The sequence below is a fragment of the Gossypium hirsutum genome, chromosome A06, assembly GCF_007990345.1.
Source record: "Gossypium hirsutum isolate 1008001.06 chromosome A06, Gossypium_hirsutum_v2.1, whole genome shotgun sequence".
Lineage (NCBI taxonomy): Eukaryota > Viridiplantae > Streptophyta > Magnoliopsida > Malvales > Malvaceae > Gossypium > Gossypium hirsutum.
The window spans coordinates 27102713-27117101 of NC_053429.1; the positions used below are offsets into that span (position 1 = coordinate 27102713).

Sequence of the window (14389 nt, forward strand, 5' to 3'; positions counted from 1 at the left end):
AAATAAAGTATTGGACTAGTCGATCCATTTCGTCGTTTTTGTGAATCAACGTAAGTTCATATGTTAATAAGCATTAATATAATTATGTTTTAAATGCTTTATTATTCAATTAATTGTGAATACGACCTTACAGATATATTTGACAAAGATTCGGCAATGTGAATTCCCGGTTGAACCTTAGGAATGATTAGGATACGAATGACATGTCATTAGGGCCTATGTGATTTGGTGATGGTCCGTACATTCTACCGATGCTGAGTTATCCGGCATATGTTGCGGATCCTCATCAACTTGTGTGAGTAGCATTGTGTAGTTACATCTTGACTGTCAACTTGTGTGAGCAAACCCGATGATAGCTCGAGAGTGAGCATTATATGAGATATGGGATTGAGATAGCTTCGGCTATGTATTTGGCACTTAGAGTACGAGCTTCTCGTGTATCCAATATTATTCCAAATGGTTTAATGGGTATATCAAAGATATGTAATGGTGAGAGATAGTTACGTATCAGTACAGGTATGTACAGAAATTCATATGAGTATTGAATCCATGAAATTGTGAGTTCATGATAATTATTTGAATGAATATATATTAACCTTGCGATTAAATGGTTTTGTAATATATTATGTTATATTAATTGAATGGTGAATGAATGGTAAGTTTTTAATTATTAACTATACGAGCTTACTAAGCTTTATAGCTTACTCTGTATACTTTTCCGTATTTTATAGTGAATATCAAAGCTTGCTCAGATTTGGGAGTCGTCGTAGATCTTATCACACTATCAAGCTATCATTTTGGTACTTTTAAACTTATTTTTTTGGTTATATGGCATGTATAGGAGTTGTGATTAATTTGGTTTATAGTTTGGTAATGGATTTAGCCATTTGATTTGGCTTGTAAATGATGAATGCTTGGTTATGTGTAGAGCCATGTGACTTGGCTTATTTTGGTATACTTGGTGATGTATATTTATGTATGCAAATGGCACTGTGGTATGATGTGTATAATGGTTAAGTTAACGCTTGTTGTAAATTGTTATTTTGAGTACCAAATGGTTGCAATTTTTGATTTGTATGCTTGTGGTTTTAGGTAAAATAATGCATAATTCAAAGTGATCAATTAGGAGATTTTGAGATATGAAATTGGTATGAAATGGAATGGATAATTGTAATTTCTGTGTGCCTTATGATTGTTAATATTGAGATGGCATGAATTAGGCTTGTCTGAGATTTGTTTTAATGTATATTTTATACTATGCCATTTGATGATTTTAGTTGGATGCAATTTGGGTGAGAAAGATGGCTTGGTAAATAGCCTAGTTTTGTCCACACGGGTAGAGACATGGGCGTGTGTCTCAGCCGTATGTGACATGGTCAAGTGACACGGCTGATAAACCGTAATTTATACATATTTTTACCCCATGTTTAACACATTTTAAGGATGATTTTTCATTAGAATTGGTGAATTCGATGCTCCTAATGCTTTAATTTCATGCTTTATACTTAGGAGAGCATAGGAGAGCGAAAGGAACGAGAAACGGACAAAAAATAGAGAAAATGGGCCAAAGTACGAACTTAACACGGCCTGGACTTCCTCACACTGGCAGACCACACGGCCGTGTCAATCTGGCAAAATCGAAGCACGACTCACACGGGTATAGCACACGTCCGTGCCATTCTGACAGGCTCGAACACAGCCTGAAGTAATCGCACACGGGCGTGTCACACGGGCTTGTCACACGGGCGTGTCCTTGCCGAGCCTAAGTTAAGTCCAATTCGAAAAAGGTCACTTTTGAGGGCTCATAGGCATTCCAAAGCCATAAAGACACCCTAGAAGAGGAGAAAATGGGGCACACAAAATAGGGAGTAAGGAATTGCTCCAAGGAAGCCGATTGATTCATCTCAGAAGCCGGATTCATCATCAAGACTGAAGATCTCTCCTCAATTCCCCTTCAGGAGTTTTGGGTTTTCTTTATGTTTTGTATTCTTTATTTTTCTGAGATGTTTTCTTATGAACTAAATCCCCTAAATTCCTAAGGGGAATGAAACCTAAGACGAATATTGTTATCATTTTCTAAATCGTATGATAAATATTTAGCTTGTTCTTAATTATGTGTTCTTAATTCTTTTTTTGATATCCCAGGATACTGATTCAAGAGAAGCTCTTATTCAGAGGAGGAATAGACCCTGGCTAAGAGTACATTTATCATAATTAAGCGGATTCGATTGCGCGCCTAGACATAGGGTGACAAGATTTTGCCGGATTAGGGTGAAACCTAATAAGGGGATCCATAGATCGAGTTAATGCAATCCTAAAGTGTTAATTAGAGAAAAGTCTCAATTATTCAATCTAGTGATTAGACGTTATTAGTTTTGAATAGGGATAATAACATAACTTAGGGATCTCTACGGAACAAGTTGAATGAATAAATCATCCGATTCGGAGCCAGAATAACAAGTAAAGTCTAGGTGGATTTTTCCTTAGGTATTGTCTTAAGTCAATCGATTTTTCCCAAAAGAAATTCCCCAATTCTTTTCTCTGTGAGTTCTTAGTTTAAATAATTAGTTAGTTAAAAACAAAACCCCATTATTATTAAAAGATAGTCATTACTAGTACTTTTAGTTCCTTTGGGTTCGACAATTCGGTCTTGCTAAAACTGTACTACTGTTCGATAGGTACACTTTCCTACATCGCGATAATAGTTAGTTTCGAGAACGATTAATTATAAATATATAAAACCTATCACGAAATATCGCGATCAACGATCGTGCGTCCCCTGGTGTTTAATTAGAAACCAAGTCAGTATGATCCACACGGTCCAGCACACGGGCAAGTGACTTGGTCGTGTGGCATAAGTTAGTATACCCTACAGTTTTGGCATGGCCTAGCACAAGGCCTGGCACATGGGCGTGGGTGGCCATTTCGAAGGGTACATAGGCTAGTCACACGAGCATGTGGTTGGCCGTGTGACCCAAGTCAGGGAGTTACACGGGGTCAAACATGGGCTGGGACACGGCTATGTGATACCATTTTGAATGTCCACAAGGCCTGTGACATGGGCGTGTCTTTGGACGTGTGAGACATACGGCCGGGCCATATGGGCGTGTGTCCCCTGTATTTTGAAAATTTTTCTAAGTTTTCCAAAAATTTCTTGAGTTATCGGTTTAGTCCAGAATACCTTCTAATGCATGTTTTTAGCCTCGAGGGTTTGTATTAGGGATTTATGATTGCTTGTGAATAACTTTCATTTGGAAATGATAAATGTATGAAAAATGTGTGTTTGTTTAAGTAATATGTCAGTAATGCTCCGTAACCCTATTCTGACAATGGATACGGGTTAGGGGTGTTACAAGGTTGTAATATAGTTACAATGAAGTAAGTGAGTACTTCGAGGATCGTACCCAAGGGAGACGAGCACTAAATTAATTCTAGCCTAAGAAAAATAAAGCTAATTAGTACTTTAAATAAATTATATTACGATTAAACATAAATAAAGAGTTTTTAATAACTAAAGAAATAAAATAATATAAATGGAAAAAAATTGGGAAATTTTCTATGGAAACTTAATCAAATATGAGCATGGGTGACTAGCTCACTTCGGTAATCATAACTAATTATTGCTTCGGGTTCCCTGTTCAATCAACTAGTCACTATCCTAGTAGGATCTCTCTATCTTCCACTAGAATAATGAGTCAGTAAGAAATACTTATCTCTCGACCTCACAGTTCAGACTAGTTCCTGGCTAAGGTGTTCACGAATAGGCCATACCAATTTTGAATTAATTCCCAGCTAATTTACTTTCTAGGGTCATCAAGCCTAAGGTTTAACCTCTTTCTTTCCCAAATAGTTGATCCACTAACAAAACCCTATACAACAATCAATTAATCATGCCTCCACTCGCTAATCCTCCACAAAAGGACTAGTTTCTCATAGATCTCAAAAACATAATAAACTTGATATAAAAAATGAACATTAAGAGTAAATCAAGATATGAAGGTTTAAGAGAAGCCTTAATTGTATTAAATTGAAGCACAAAATCCACAAAGAGTTGATCGAGTTCCACAAATCAAATTTTCCAACAATGCAAAACAAAAAAGAACCTAAAGTTTAAGAAAAGGGAAAAACTAAAAATAAAAAATATGAAGAAAATTATAAAATATGAAAAGTTGTCCAACAAGTGTTAAATGAGCCTATTTATAGAGTTATGTTTGTCATCGTCCTCAACCCTATGTCAGCTAGGTTTTTCATCGTCCTCAACCCTAGGTCAGCTAACACTCTCGTGTTCAATATTTGATTTTGTAGACCAAAACGCCCCTGGCTCATAAGTATTTCTCGTACAAGACCGGTGTCGTGACACCCTAGTGCCTTTGTTGTGACATCGAGGGTAGTATGCTCGTAGTCAAGATAGCTTTAGGGGTGTGTCACAACATTCCTTGGTTATGTCTCAACACTGAAGGTAGTCTTGGAATTCTTATTCTCTTTTCCTTATGTTGTGACATCAAACTCCCCGTATTGCAACACAACAACCAATATTGAGTTGGTACTTCTTCTAATGGTCTTTTGCACACTCACAAAGTATGTTAGCTCACCCTTAGGCCTCATTCAGCCCCTAAGGTCAATAAAAGACTCAAATTACATTTTTTATTAAATGTAAATCAAACTAGGAAAACATAATTAAAACATGATAAAAATGCTTGTAACGCCCCAAATCCGAGAAACCCTGTTTAAATTATTTTTGTCTGTTTGTGACGTGGATATATGTTTGACTTAGTGATCTAATGCTCTAGGAGTGTCTGAGTAGTTGTGGGTTCAAGTCTTGGCTTGAGCAAAATTTTGGTCTTATTTGAATAAACCCTTGTCTGCTACAAGAGGACTTTTAAATTAATGGGAGTAAGAGATGACAAAGTGAACATGATAGTCTAATGGCTAGTAGAATATTGCAGTAGCTAGGGGATTGAGGTTTGAGTCTTGCGGTATGCAAAGGTGTCTTAATTTTGCAAATGGCCGAATAGGTGGTTGTGTAGTAATAGGACTCTATTGCTAAGATGGTTGGGGTGTTCAAGTGGAGTAGGAGAGCTTGTTGCCAAAGCTAGGAGGAAAAAGGGGGATTAGGATAATGTTCGGTTGAAGATGTTGCGGAGAGGTTTTAGGAGTAAGTCAAAGGGAGGTGATGAGACGGGGAGTGTTGTCGTACAAAGACTCTGGAAACTCAAAGGGATTCGGTTTGGGGTGTTTTGAGGATTTTTGATTTTCATTTCGGTTGCCAGCTAGGTTTTTGGCTTTCTGCACTTTCGGTTTTGGGGAGGTTGTTTATTGTTGGAATTTTTGTAGCCGAATTCTAGAGTGACCATACAGGTATCTTTCTTTTAGCATTCTTTTGGGTTGTGTTCTTCTAGACCTTTCTCTGTAAGTACAGAACCTCTTTTTATTCTTCCTCTCTTACTTCACATGTTTGGCCGAATCTCTTTTTGATCTTCTCTCGGTTCTTATTCCTTTTTCAACTGTGGCTCCTTGTGGTGCTCTGGCTAAATATCCTGCGTCTCTCCTCCCTTTCTTCTTCTCAATCAATCCCTCCTAGCCGATTGCACTTTCTCCTCTCCTCTCAATCGTGCAATTCTTCTTTGCTTAAACCGAATATCTCTTGTGTTACTCGGGCAATATTTAGGTTGGAGTCTAGGCCAATTATAGGTTAGTCTTTTCTCTTCTTAGGTTTGTGATTTCTTTTCTTCTATGGGCTGAATGTATCCTAGTCTTTCACCCTTATTTCACCTTATTGACTGCCACTTAACTCTATGGTTGCCAAATGTTGCTAGGTGCACGATCTTCATGGTCAAAGGAGTTAGGCCGATTGTCCTTTCACAATAAGAAATCCGGTTCACTCGTAGTAAGTAATTTAGATATTATTTATATTTACAAGGGATTATAATTTTTGATGAATTGACTAACTGTATCGGATAAAATTTAGGGTTTTGGAGAGAGTTCGTGTGGTGTGAGCAAGAAGGGTCCAACGATTGATGGATTGGTAAGTGACAATGAATCAGTTAGAGTGATTTCAATACTTCAGTTTGGATTTACCACGGATGTGTCTAATGGTGGATCGTTGTCAATCATAGGTGCTTTGATCTTGGAGGTATTGCGACAACAGTTTCACTACAAGTGTGTGAACACTACCATTAGATGTGTGATAGCAAAAGTCGAAAAGTCAAAAAGTGGGCTGTCAACACCACACAGCGTATGGCCGCCCATGTGGCAGGCCTAGTGGCAAAACGAGGTCTTGATGTTGACAGAATGGCCATGGGCGATTTCATGGGCCAAAACGGTATTAGGCCATTCTAGATCGAGCTGGGCCGAATGGGCCCAATGGGCTTGTGTGCCCTACGTGGAGAAATTGCACAAAGTCTGATAAATTGTGGGCCAGGTTGTGTGAACTGCACAGCTGAGGCCATTTTTAGGCTATGTTGGCTATACGAGAGTGTGGGTCCAAATGGGCCCGTAATTTAGGCTATAGGCCCAGTAGCACTGATTGACTGATAAGGTTGCACGGGTCACTCAAGACGACTGTGGACCTACTACTGGGTTGGTAAGTATACTTAGACCCTATACTGATGAAATGCCGGTTATACCCCTGGGAGGTATATTGACTGAAATACCCCTGTGTTATGTAAGATTGTTTTTTAGCATGACTTTTCTGCATGCACGTATGATATTATGTTGCATTACATGGGGTGGGATATTTATATGATTTTGGCGGAAGTGTACTGAAAGGCTATAAGCCTATTACTGGCAACTCGGCTGCAAATACTGATTTAGTACTGAAATTGGTAGACTTGGTATGTAGGGTTGGGTGGGTCGATCTTATCCCTAAATGGTGTGTAAGGCTGGTATGGAGATGGTGTGTAGCGGATGGTTTAGGTAGGATCCTTTGTTTGCATACTGTACTGAAATGGGCTCAGGCCTAGACTGCGACTGTTATTGAAAAAGGGGCTAAGGCCCTAACTGAAACTGGAAAGGCTAAAGCCCAGATGTTACTCTGATTGTCTACTATTTTTGGATTTCACACACTGAGTTTTCGTAAACTTACCCGTCTGTTATCTGTGCAGGAAATCTCTAGGCTTAGATGGATTGAGGTGACGGAGGACTCAGAGGTGGCCACTCGACGTAGTATTTTATTATAAATTATGATTAAGATTTAAATTCTTTGGTTTTCATTTTGTAATAAGGCCTTTTAAAGTTTATTTTAATTTGGGGATTTATTTATTTTATCTTACCTGTTAGTAATAGGACTCGAGTTTTCATGAAAATACCAACAAATGCTTTTCTGAAAACATCACGTTTACTCAACACATTTTATAAGCTTTCGCAACGAACATGGTTTCAAAGTTTAATAATAAACTGGTATAATTAATGTTTTACTTAAACAACTCAGGTCTTCTCAATAAACTAGGCCTCCTAACCATTTGATAAGAACCTAAAGTAGTTTTTATAAAGAACAGATTTTTCATCAGTTAGTGTTTTGGAAAAACCACTCCTATGTGACATCATACATCCTGCCATAATGTTTAGGCCAGGTTTGGGGTGTTACATTTAGTGGTATCAGAGTTGAGTTACAAAACTCAACTGTGGGTTTGGGTTTTTGAAAACATGGAAATATGTTGCTGAATGAGTGGTGCACCGAGACTCTGCGCCGACCTTGTAAGTATTCTAACTATTTATACTGAAATAAAAATACTGATATGTTATTATTGAGGACTACTTAAGGTATTAAAACTGTATTGAGACTCTGTAGTTAGAGCAACCTTCGAAATTCCGAACTGCGAAAATAAACTCTAAAATAATTCTGTTCATAAGATATCTTTAATAAACACTGGAACAATAAACTGACTGGCATAAAATTGTTAAAACAGATAAAAGCGTGATTAGATAATGAGCACTAGAGTTACTTATGGTATAAGCCGCGGCAGAGGCCGTAGAGGTGCTTGGGCTGGGTCTTCGTCTTCTAGACACCAGCCTAATGAGGAAGTTAGAGAGGCACCAGCTTTACCTATGGCTGAGACAGGGTCTTAAAATCGAGCAGCTGGGGATGACACACTGTCACAAGCAATGTTGAGGAATCTGGAAAGGGTCGCTGGGCCTGGTACTGGTAATGTGGGCCAAGGGTCGGATACGGAATGACTCAAGTCTAATGGGGTAGAGATATTCAGGGGTATTGCTGGAGTTGCCCCTAATGAGGCTGAATACTGGATAGAGGCCACAAAAAGGATCATGGATGATCTGGACTGCACCCCTGATCAGAAGCTAAAATGTGTTGTGTCATTACTGAGGGACAAGGCCTATCAGTGGTGGCTTACCGTCAAAGAGGGAACTCAAGCTGATCGTTTAACCTGGGAGTTTTTCAAGACAACCTTCCAGGAGAAATATGTGGGTGCCAGCTATGTTTATGCCCGTAAGAGGAAATTTCTGAACTTAATTCAAAGAGACTGGACAATGGCCGAATATGAGGCCGAATTTTTACGACTGAGCTATTATGCACGTGGGATGGTAGCAACAGAATATGAGCGGTGTGTTTGATTTGAGGATGGCCTTAGGGATGGTTTAAGGGTTTTGATAGCTCCTCAGAGGGAGAGGGATTTTACAGCACTGGTTGACAAGGCAAAAATCATCGAGAATGTGACGCGCGCTGAGCGCCAGAACAGAGAGAAAGGCAAGGGTAATAGGGATGCTGAGCCCTCAAATTCTTTTTAGAGGCTTAGGAAAAAGCCTAGATCTGATGGGCCAATTAGAGTTAGGGTCCCTGCTGCTGCTGCTACTGCTGGGCTACAATTTTGTACTGATTGTGGAAAACGCCATCAGAGCGAGTGTTGGAAGAAGTTGAGTGCATGTCTGAGATGCGGATCTTTGGAGCACTGGGTTAAGGATTGTCCACGAAGGCCCAATCAGATGAAAGCTACTAGTATGGGTACTGGTCAGCCATGGAGAGGTGTTCAGGAGCCACCGATAGGTCGTGGTCAGGCCAGGGGTGGTAATGGTATGGGACGTGGTCGCGGAGCACCGGGCAGAGGTGCTGGTCACACTAAGGCGAGGCAGCCGACACTAGTTTATAATGCACGTCATCGTGAGGACAGTGATGCTCCAGATGTTATAACAGGTACGCTCTTTATCCATAATGTACCTTGTACTGCATTAATAGATGTAAGATCTACCCATTCCTATGTTGCCTATACTGTTACTGAGAAATTAGGGATTCTAGTTGAGAATACTTCGAGTGGAATTACTCTTCTAAGTCCACTGGGATAGTCTGTTCGGGTAAATAAGTTGTTGAAAGATGTTCCCTTAGAAATGCAAGAAGTTGTCTTTTTGGCTGATCTTATGGAGCTAGTTTTTGGAGAATTCGACCTAATACTGGGCATTGATTGGTTTGTTAAACATCAGGTAAGCTTGGATTGTGCTGCTAAGCGAGTTGCACTGAGAACTAAAGTCAACGCGGAGATAGTGATAATTAGGGAATGATGGAATTTTTTTAGTGATGTAATTTCTGCACTAAGGGTTGAGAAATTGGTTCGCAAGGGTTCTGAGGCATTCTTGGCCTGCGTCAGTGTTTCAGATGTTGGGGACTCTTTAGTAAAGGATATCAGGACTATTAAGGATTTTCCGAATGCTTTTCTTGAAGAGTTACCGGGGTTACCCCCAGAACATGAAGTGGAGTTTGGGATTGAACTCTTCCTTGGTACAGCTCCGGTGTCCATCGCCCCTTATAGAATGGCACCGAAAGAGCTTGTGGAGCTTAAGGCCAAATACAAAAGCTACTGGATCGTGGGTTTATCCGACCTATGTGTCCCCGTGGGGAGCACCAGTCTTGTTTGTGAAAAAGAAGGATGGATCCATTCGTATGTGTATCGACTATAGACAATTGAATAAGCTGACCATCAAGAACAAATATCCTCTACCAAGGATTGATGATCTATTAAATCAACTGCAATGAGCATCGGTATTCTCTAAAATATACCTTTGATCGGGGTATCATCAATTGAGAGTTAAAAAGGCTGATGTGTACAAGACGGGGTTTAGGACTCGTTATGGTTATTACGAGTTCCTGGAAATGCATTTTTGGGCTGACGAATGCACCAGCAGCTTTTATGGATCTGATAAACAGAGTATTTCAACCCTATCTGGATCAGTTTGTTGTAGTATTTATCGATGACATACTGATGTATTCAAGGACTGACGTCGAACATGATGAACATCTTCGGGTGGTTTTACGAATATTAAGGGAGAAGTAACTATATGCCAAGTTTAGCAAGTGTGAGTTCTGGTTACATGAGGTACCGTTTCTTGGTCATGTGGTATCTGCTGAGGGGATTAAGGTTGATCCTCGAAAAATTGAGGCTGTTCTGGATTGGAAACAGCCTAAGACTATATCAGAAATTCGTAGTTTTCAGGGACTGGCTGAGTATTATCGAAGATTTGCAGAGGGGTTTTCACTAATTGTCGCACCCTTAACTAAGCTGTTGCATAAGGATACGCCATTTATCTGGACTGATAAGTAGAAAAGAGCTTTGAGAAGCTCAAGAAAGCTTTGACTGAGGCTCCTGCCTTGATTCAGCTGGTGTTTGGGGAAGAATTTACTGTTTACAATGATGCGTCATACGTTGATTTAGGTTGTGTGTTGGTGAAAGAGGGTAAGGTGGTAGCTTATGCATCTCGCCAATTTAAGACTCATGAGGCGAATTACCCAATGCATGACTTAGAGTTCACCGCAGTGGTATTCGCATTGAAATTTTTGAGGCATTACTTGTACGGTGAGAAGTGCATCATTAACACGGATCACAAGATCTTGAGTATCTCCTCACTCAGAAGGAGTTGAATCTCCGACAGCATAGATGGACTGATTTGTTGAAGGATTATGACTGTTAGATTGAATATCACCCTAGTAAGGCCAATGTGGTGGCGGATGCACTGAGCTGTAGGACTATAACTGATCTGAGAGTAATGTTTGCTCGTCTTAGCTTATTTGATAATGGTAACTTGTTGGCTGAGCTCCAAGTTAAACATGTGTGGATTGTGCATATTAAGACTAAACAGATGGAAAATGAGTCATTGGGTCTTCGGTTCCGCCAGGTCGAGAATGGTAATACTGGGGATTTTGGGTTGAATAATGAAGGGGTACTTTGCTTTTGAGGCAGAATTTGTGTGCCTAAAGATATTGATTTGAGGTAGTCTATACTGCGAGAGGCGCATAGTAGCCCCTATGCTATTCACCCAAGTGGAAATAAGATGTACAGAGATCTCCGTGAGATATATTGGTGGCTAGGTCTTAAGCGTGAGATTGCCGACTTTGTGGGGAAATGTCTGACATGCCAATAGGTTAAAGCAGAACATCAGTTGCCTTCTGGGTTACTACAGCTGTTTAAGATTCTGATGTGGACGTGGGAAAGAGTAACTATGGATTTTATGAGTGGGCTACCCCTAACACCTTCCAAGAAAGATTCAGTGTGGGTCATTGTGGATGGGCTGACCAAAATTGCCCACTTTATACCGGTTCGCATAGATTATTCATTGCAGAAACTAGCTAAGTTGTATATATCCGAGATAGTGAGATTACATGGGGTACCAGTTTCTATAATATTTGACAGGGATCCTTGCTTCATGTCTCGGTTCTGGAAGAAGTTACATGAAGCTCTAGGTACACGACTGGACTTCAATACTACGTTCCATCCTCAGACAGATGGACAGTCAGAGAAGGTGATTCAGATACTAGAGGATATGTTAAGGAGTTGCGTGATTGACTTCCGAGGCAGTTGGGAGGATTACTTACCGCTGGCAGAATTTGCATATAATAACAGCTACCTGTCTAGCATTCAGATGGCACCTTACGAAGCACTATATGGTCGTAGGTGTCACACACCTTCGTGTTGGACTGAATTGGGTGAGCGGCGTGTTCTGGGCCCAAAGCTAGTATCTGATACCGAGGATAAGGTCAGATTAATACAAGATAGACTAAAGGCAGCATCAGACAGACAAAAGTCATATGCGGATCTGAAGTGTAAAAAAATTGAGTATTCTTTGGGAGATTTTGTCTTCCTGAAGGTCTCGCCATGGAAGAAGGTACTCAGATTTGGGCATAAAGGCAAGTTGAGCCCAAGGTTTATTGGATCTTACGGTATTTTGAGAGAGTAGGACCAGTTGCCTACCAGTTAGAGCTACCTCCAGAATTAGAGCAGATTCACGATGTGTTTCACATCTCGATGCTGAGACGCTACCGCACTGATCCTACACATGTGGTACCGGTTGAGGAGATTGAGATTAGACTAGACCTGACTTTCGAGGAAGAACCAGTTCAGTTTTGGATCGAGAGGTGAAAGTCTTAAGAAGGAAGTCAATCCCATTAGTAAAAGTTCTTTGGCGGAATCATAGTTCTAAGGAGGCTACGTGGGAACCCGAGGAGGTGATGTGACAACAATACCCTCACCTATTCTGATCAAGTAAATTTTGAGGCCAAAATTTTCTTTAAGGAGGGAAGAATTGTAATGCCCAAAATCACGAAAACCTGTGTTTATGACGTGGATGTATGTCTGACTTAGTGATCTAATGCTTTAGGAGTGTCTGAGTAGTTGTGGGTTCAAGTCCTGGCTTGAGCAAAAATTTGGTCTTATTTGAATAAACCCTTGTCTGCTGCTAAAGGACTTTTAAATTAATGGGAGTAGGACATGACAAAGTGAACATGCTAGTCTAATGGCTAGTGGCATGTTGCAGTAGCTAAAGGATTGAGGTTCGAGTCTTGCGGCATGCAAACGTGTCTTATTTTTGCAAAAGGCTGAATGGGTGGTTGTGTAGCAGTGGGACTCTATTGCTAGGACGGTTGGGGTGTTTTAGAGGAGTGGGAGAGCTTGTTGCCGAAAGTTAGGAGGAAAAATGGGGTTGGGATAATGTTCGGTTGGGGATGTTGTGGAGAGGTTTTAGGAGTAAATCAAGGGGAGGTGATGAGATGGGGAGTGTTGGTGTTGTACAGAGACTCTGGAAACTCAAAGGGATTCGGTTTGGGGTGTTTTAAGGCTTCTTAGTTTTCATTTCAGTTGCTAGTTGGGTTTTGGATTTTTGCACTTTCGGTTTTGGAGAGGCTGTCAATTGTTGGGATTTTGGTAGCCGAATTCTAGAGTGACCATACAGGTATCTTTCTTTTAGCATTCCTTTAGGTTGCGTTCTTCTAGGCCTTTCTCTGTAAGTAAAGAACCTCTTTTCATTCTTCCTCCCTCACTTGACTTATTTCGTCGAATCTCTTTTTGATCTTCTCTCGGTTCTTATTCCTTTCTTCAACTGTGGCTCCTTGTGGTGCTCTGACCAAATATCCTATGTCTCTTCTCCCTTTCTTCTTCTCAATCAATCCCTCCTAGTCGATTGCACTTTCTCCTCTCCTCTCAATCGTGCAATTCTTCTTTGCTAAAACCGAATATCTCTTGTGTTACTCGGGTACTATTTAGGTTGGAGTCTAGGCCGATTATTGGTTAGTCTTTTCTCTTCTCAGGTTTGCGATTTCTTTTCTTCTATGGGATGAATGTATCCTACTCTTTCACCCTTATTTCACCTTATTGACTGCCACTTAACTCTGTGGTTGCCGAATTTTCCTAGGGGCACAATCTTCATGGTTAAGGGAGCTAGGCCGATTGTCCTTTCACAATAAGAAATTTGGTCACTCGTAGTAAGTACTTAAGAATTTATTTATATTTACAAGGGATTATAATTTCTAATAAATCGACTAACTGTATCAGATAAAAGTTAGGGTCTTAGAGAGAGTTCAGGTGGTGTAAGCAAGAAGGGTCCGGCGATTGGTGGAATAGTAAGTGACAATGAATCAGTTAGAGTGATTTCAATACTTTAGTTTTGGATTTACAACGAATCTGTCTAATGGTGGCTCTTTGTGAATCATAGGTGCTTTGATCTTAGAGGTGTTGCGACAACAGTTTCACTACAAGTGTGTGAACACTATCATTAGATGTGTGATAGCAAAAGTCGAAAAGTCAAAAAGTGGGCTATCGACACCACACAGTGTATGGCCGCCCGTGTGGCAAGCCTAGTTGCAAAATGAGGCCATGATGTCGACAGAATGGCCATGGGTGATTTCATGGGCCGAAACGGTATTAGGCCATTCTGGATCGAACTTGGCCGAATGGGCCCAATGGGCTTGTGTGCCCTACGCAGAGAAATTGCACAAAGTGTGATAAATTGTGGGCCAGGTTGTGTGAACTACACATCTGAGGCCATTTTTAGGCTATGTGGGCCATACGAGAGTGTGGGTCTAAATGGGCCTGTAATTTGGGCTATAGGCCCAGTAGCACTGATTTACTGATAAGGTTGCACGGGTCAATCAAGACGACTGTGGACCTACTACTGG

General features: G+C 40.5%; 2 protein-coding genes across 2 annotated transcripts; both read left to right on the forward strand.

Annotated features, from left to right (window-relative positions):
* The first annotated feature begins 7926 nt into the window (after nucleotides 1-7926).
* On the forward strand, nucleotides 7927-9297 carry LOC107962995 (uncharacterized). Its single transcript, XM_016899600.1, has 3 exons — nucleotides 7927-8060; nucleotides 8205-8541; nucleotides 8746-9297. The coding sequence occupies exons 1-3, from the start codon at nucleotides 7927-7929 to the stop codon at nucleotides 9295-9297; spliced, it is 1023 nt and encodes a 340-aa protein (XP_016755089.1).
* A 42-nt stretch (nucleotides 9298-9339) lies between these two features.
* LOC121230490 (uncharacterized) lies at nucleotides 9340-12359 on the forward strand. The gene is made up of 6 exons (XM_041115382.1): nucleotides 9340-9432; nucleotides 9568-9727; nucleotides 10548-10684; nucleotides 10915-11163; nucleotides 11404-11683; nucleotides 12178-12359. Exons 1-6 carry the CDS (start codon nucleotides 9340-9342, stop codon nucleotides 12357-12359), a joined length of 1101 nt encoding a protein of 366 aa, XP_040971316.1.
* The last annotated feature ends 2030 nt before the right edge of the window (nucleotides 12360-14389 follow it).

Bases quoted from the DNA above. Each gene is read 5' to 3' on its own strand.
- LOC121230490 (XM_041115382.1), top strand. From the start codon at position 9,340: ATGCAAGAAGTTGTCTTTTTGGCTGATCTTATGGAGCTAGTTTTTGGA. The intron at 9,433-9,567 runs GTAAGCTTGGAT...TTGGTTCGCAAG, and splicing joins ATTGGTTTGTTAAACATCAG to GGTTCTGAGGCATTCTTGGC. The intron at 11,684-12,177 runs GTACACGACTGG...TTGAGAGAGTAG, and splicing joins GAAGTTACATGAAGCTCTAG to GACCAGTTGCCTACCAGTTA.
- LOC107962995 (XM_016899600.1), top strand. From the start codon at position 7,927: ATGAGCACTAGAGTTACTTATGGTATAAGCCGCGGCAGAGGCCGTAGA. The intron at 8,061-8,204 runs GTCTTAAAATCG...AGAGATATTCAG, and splicing joins TTACCTATGGCTGAGACAGG to GGGTATTGCTGGAGTTGCCC. The intron at 8,542-8,745 runs GTAGCAACAGAA...AATTCTTTTTAG, and splicing joins GCTATTATGCACGTGGGATG to AGGCTTAGGAAAAAGCCTAG.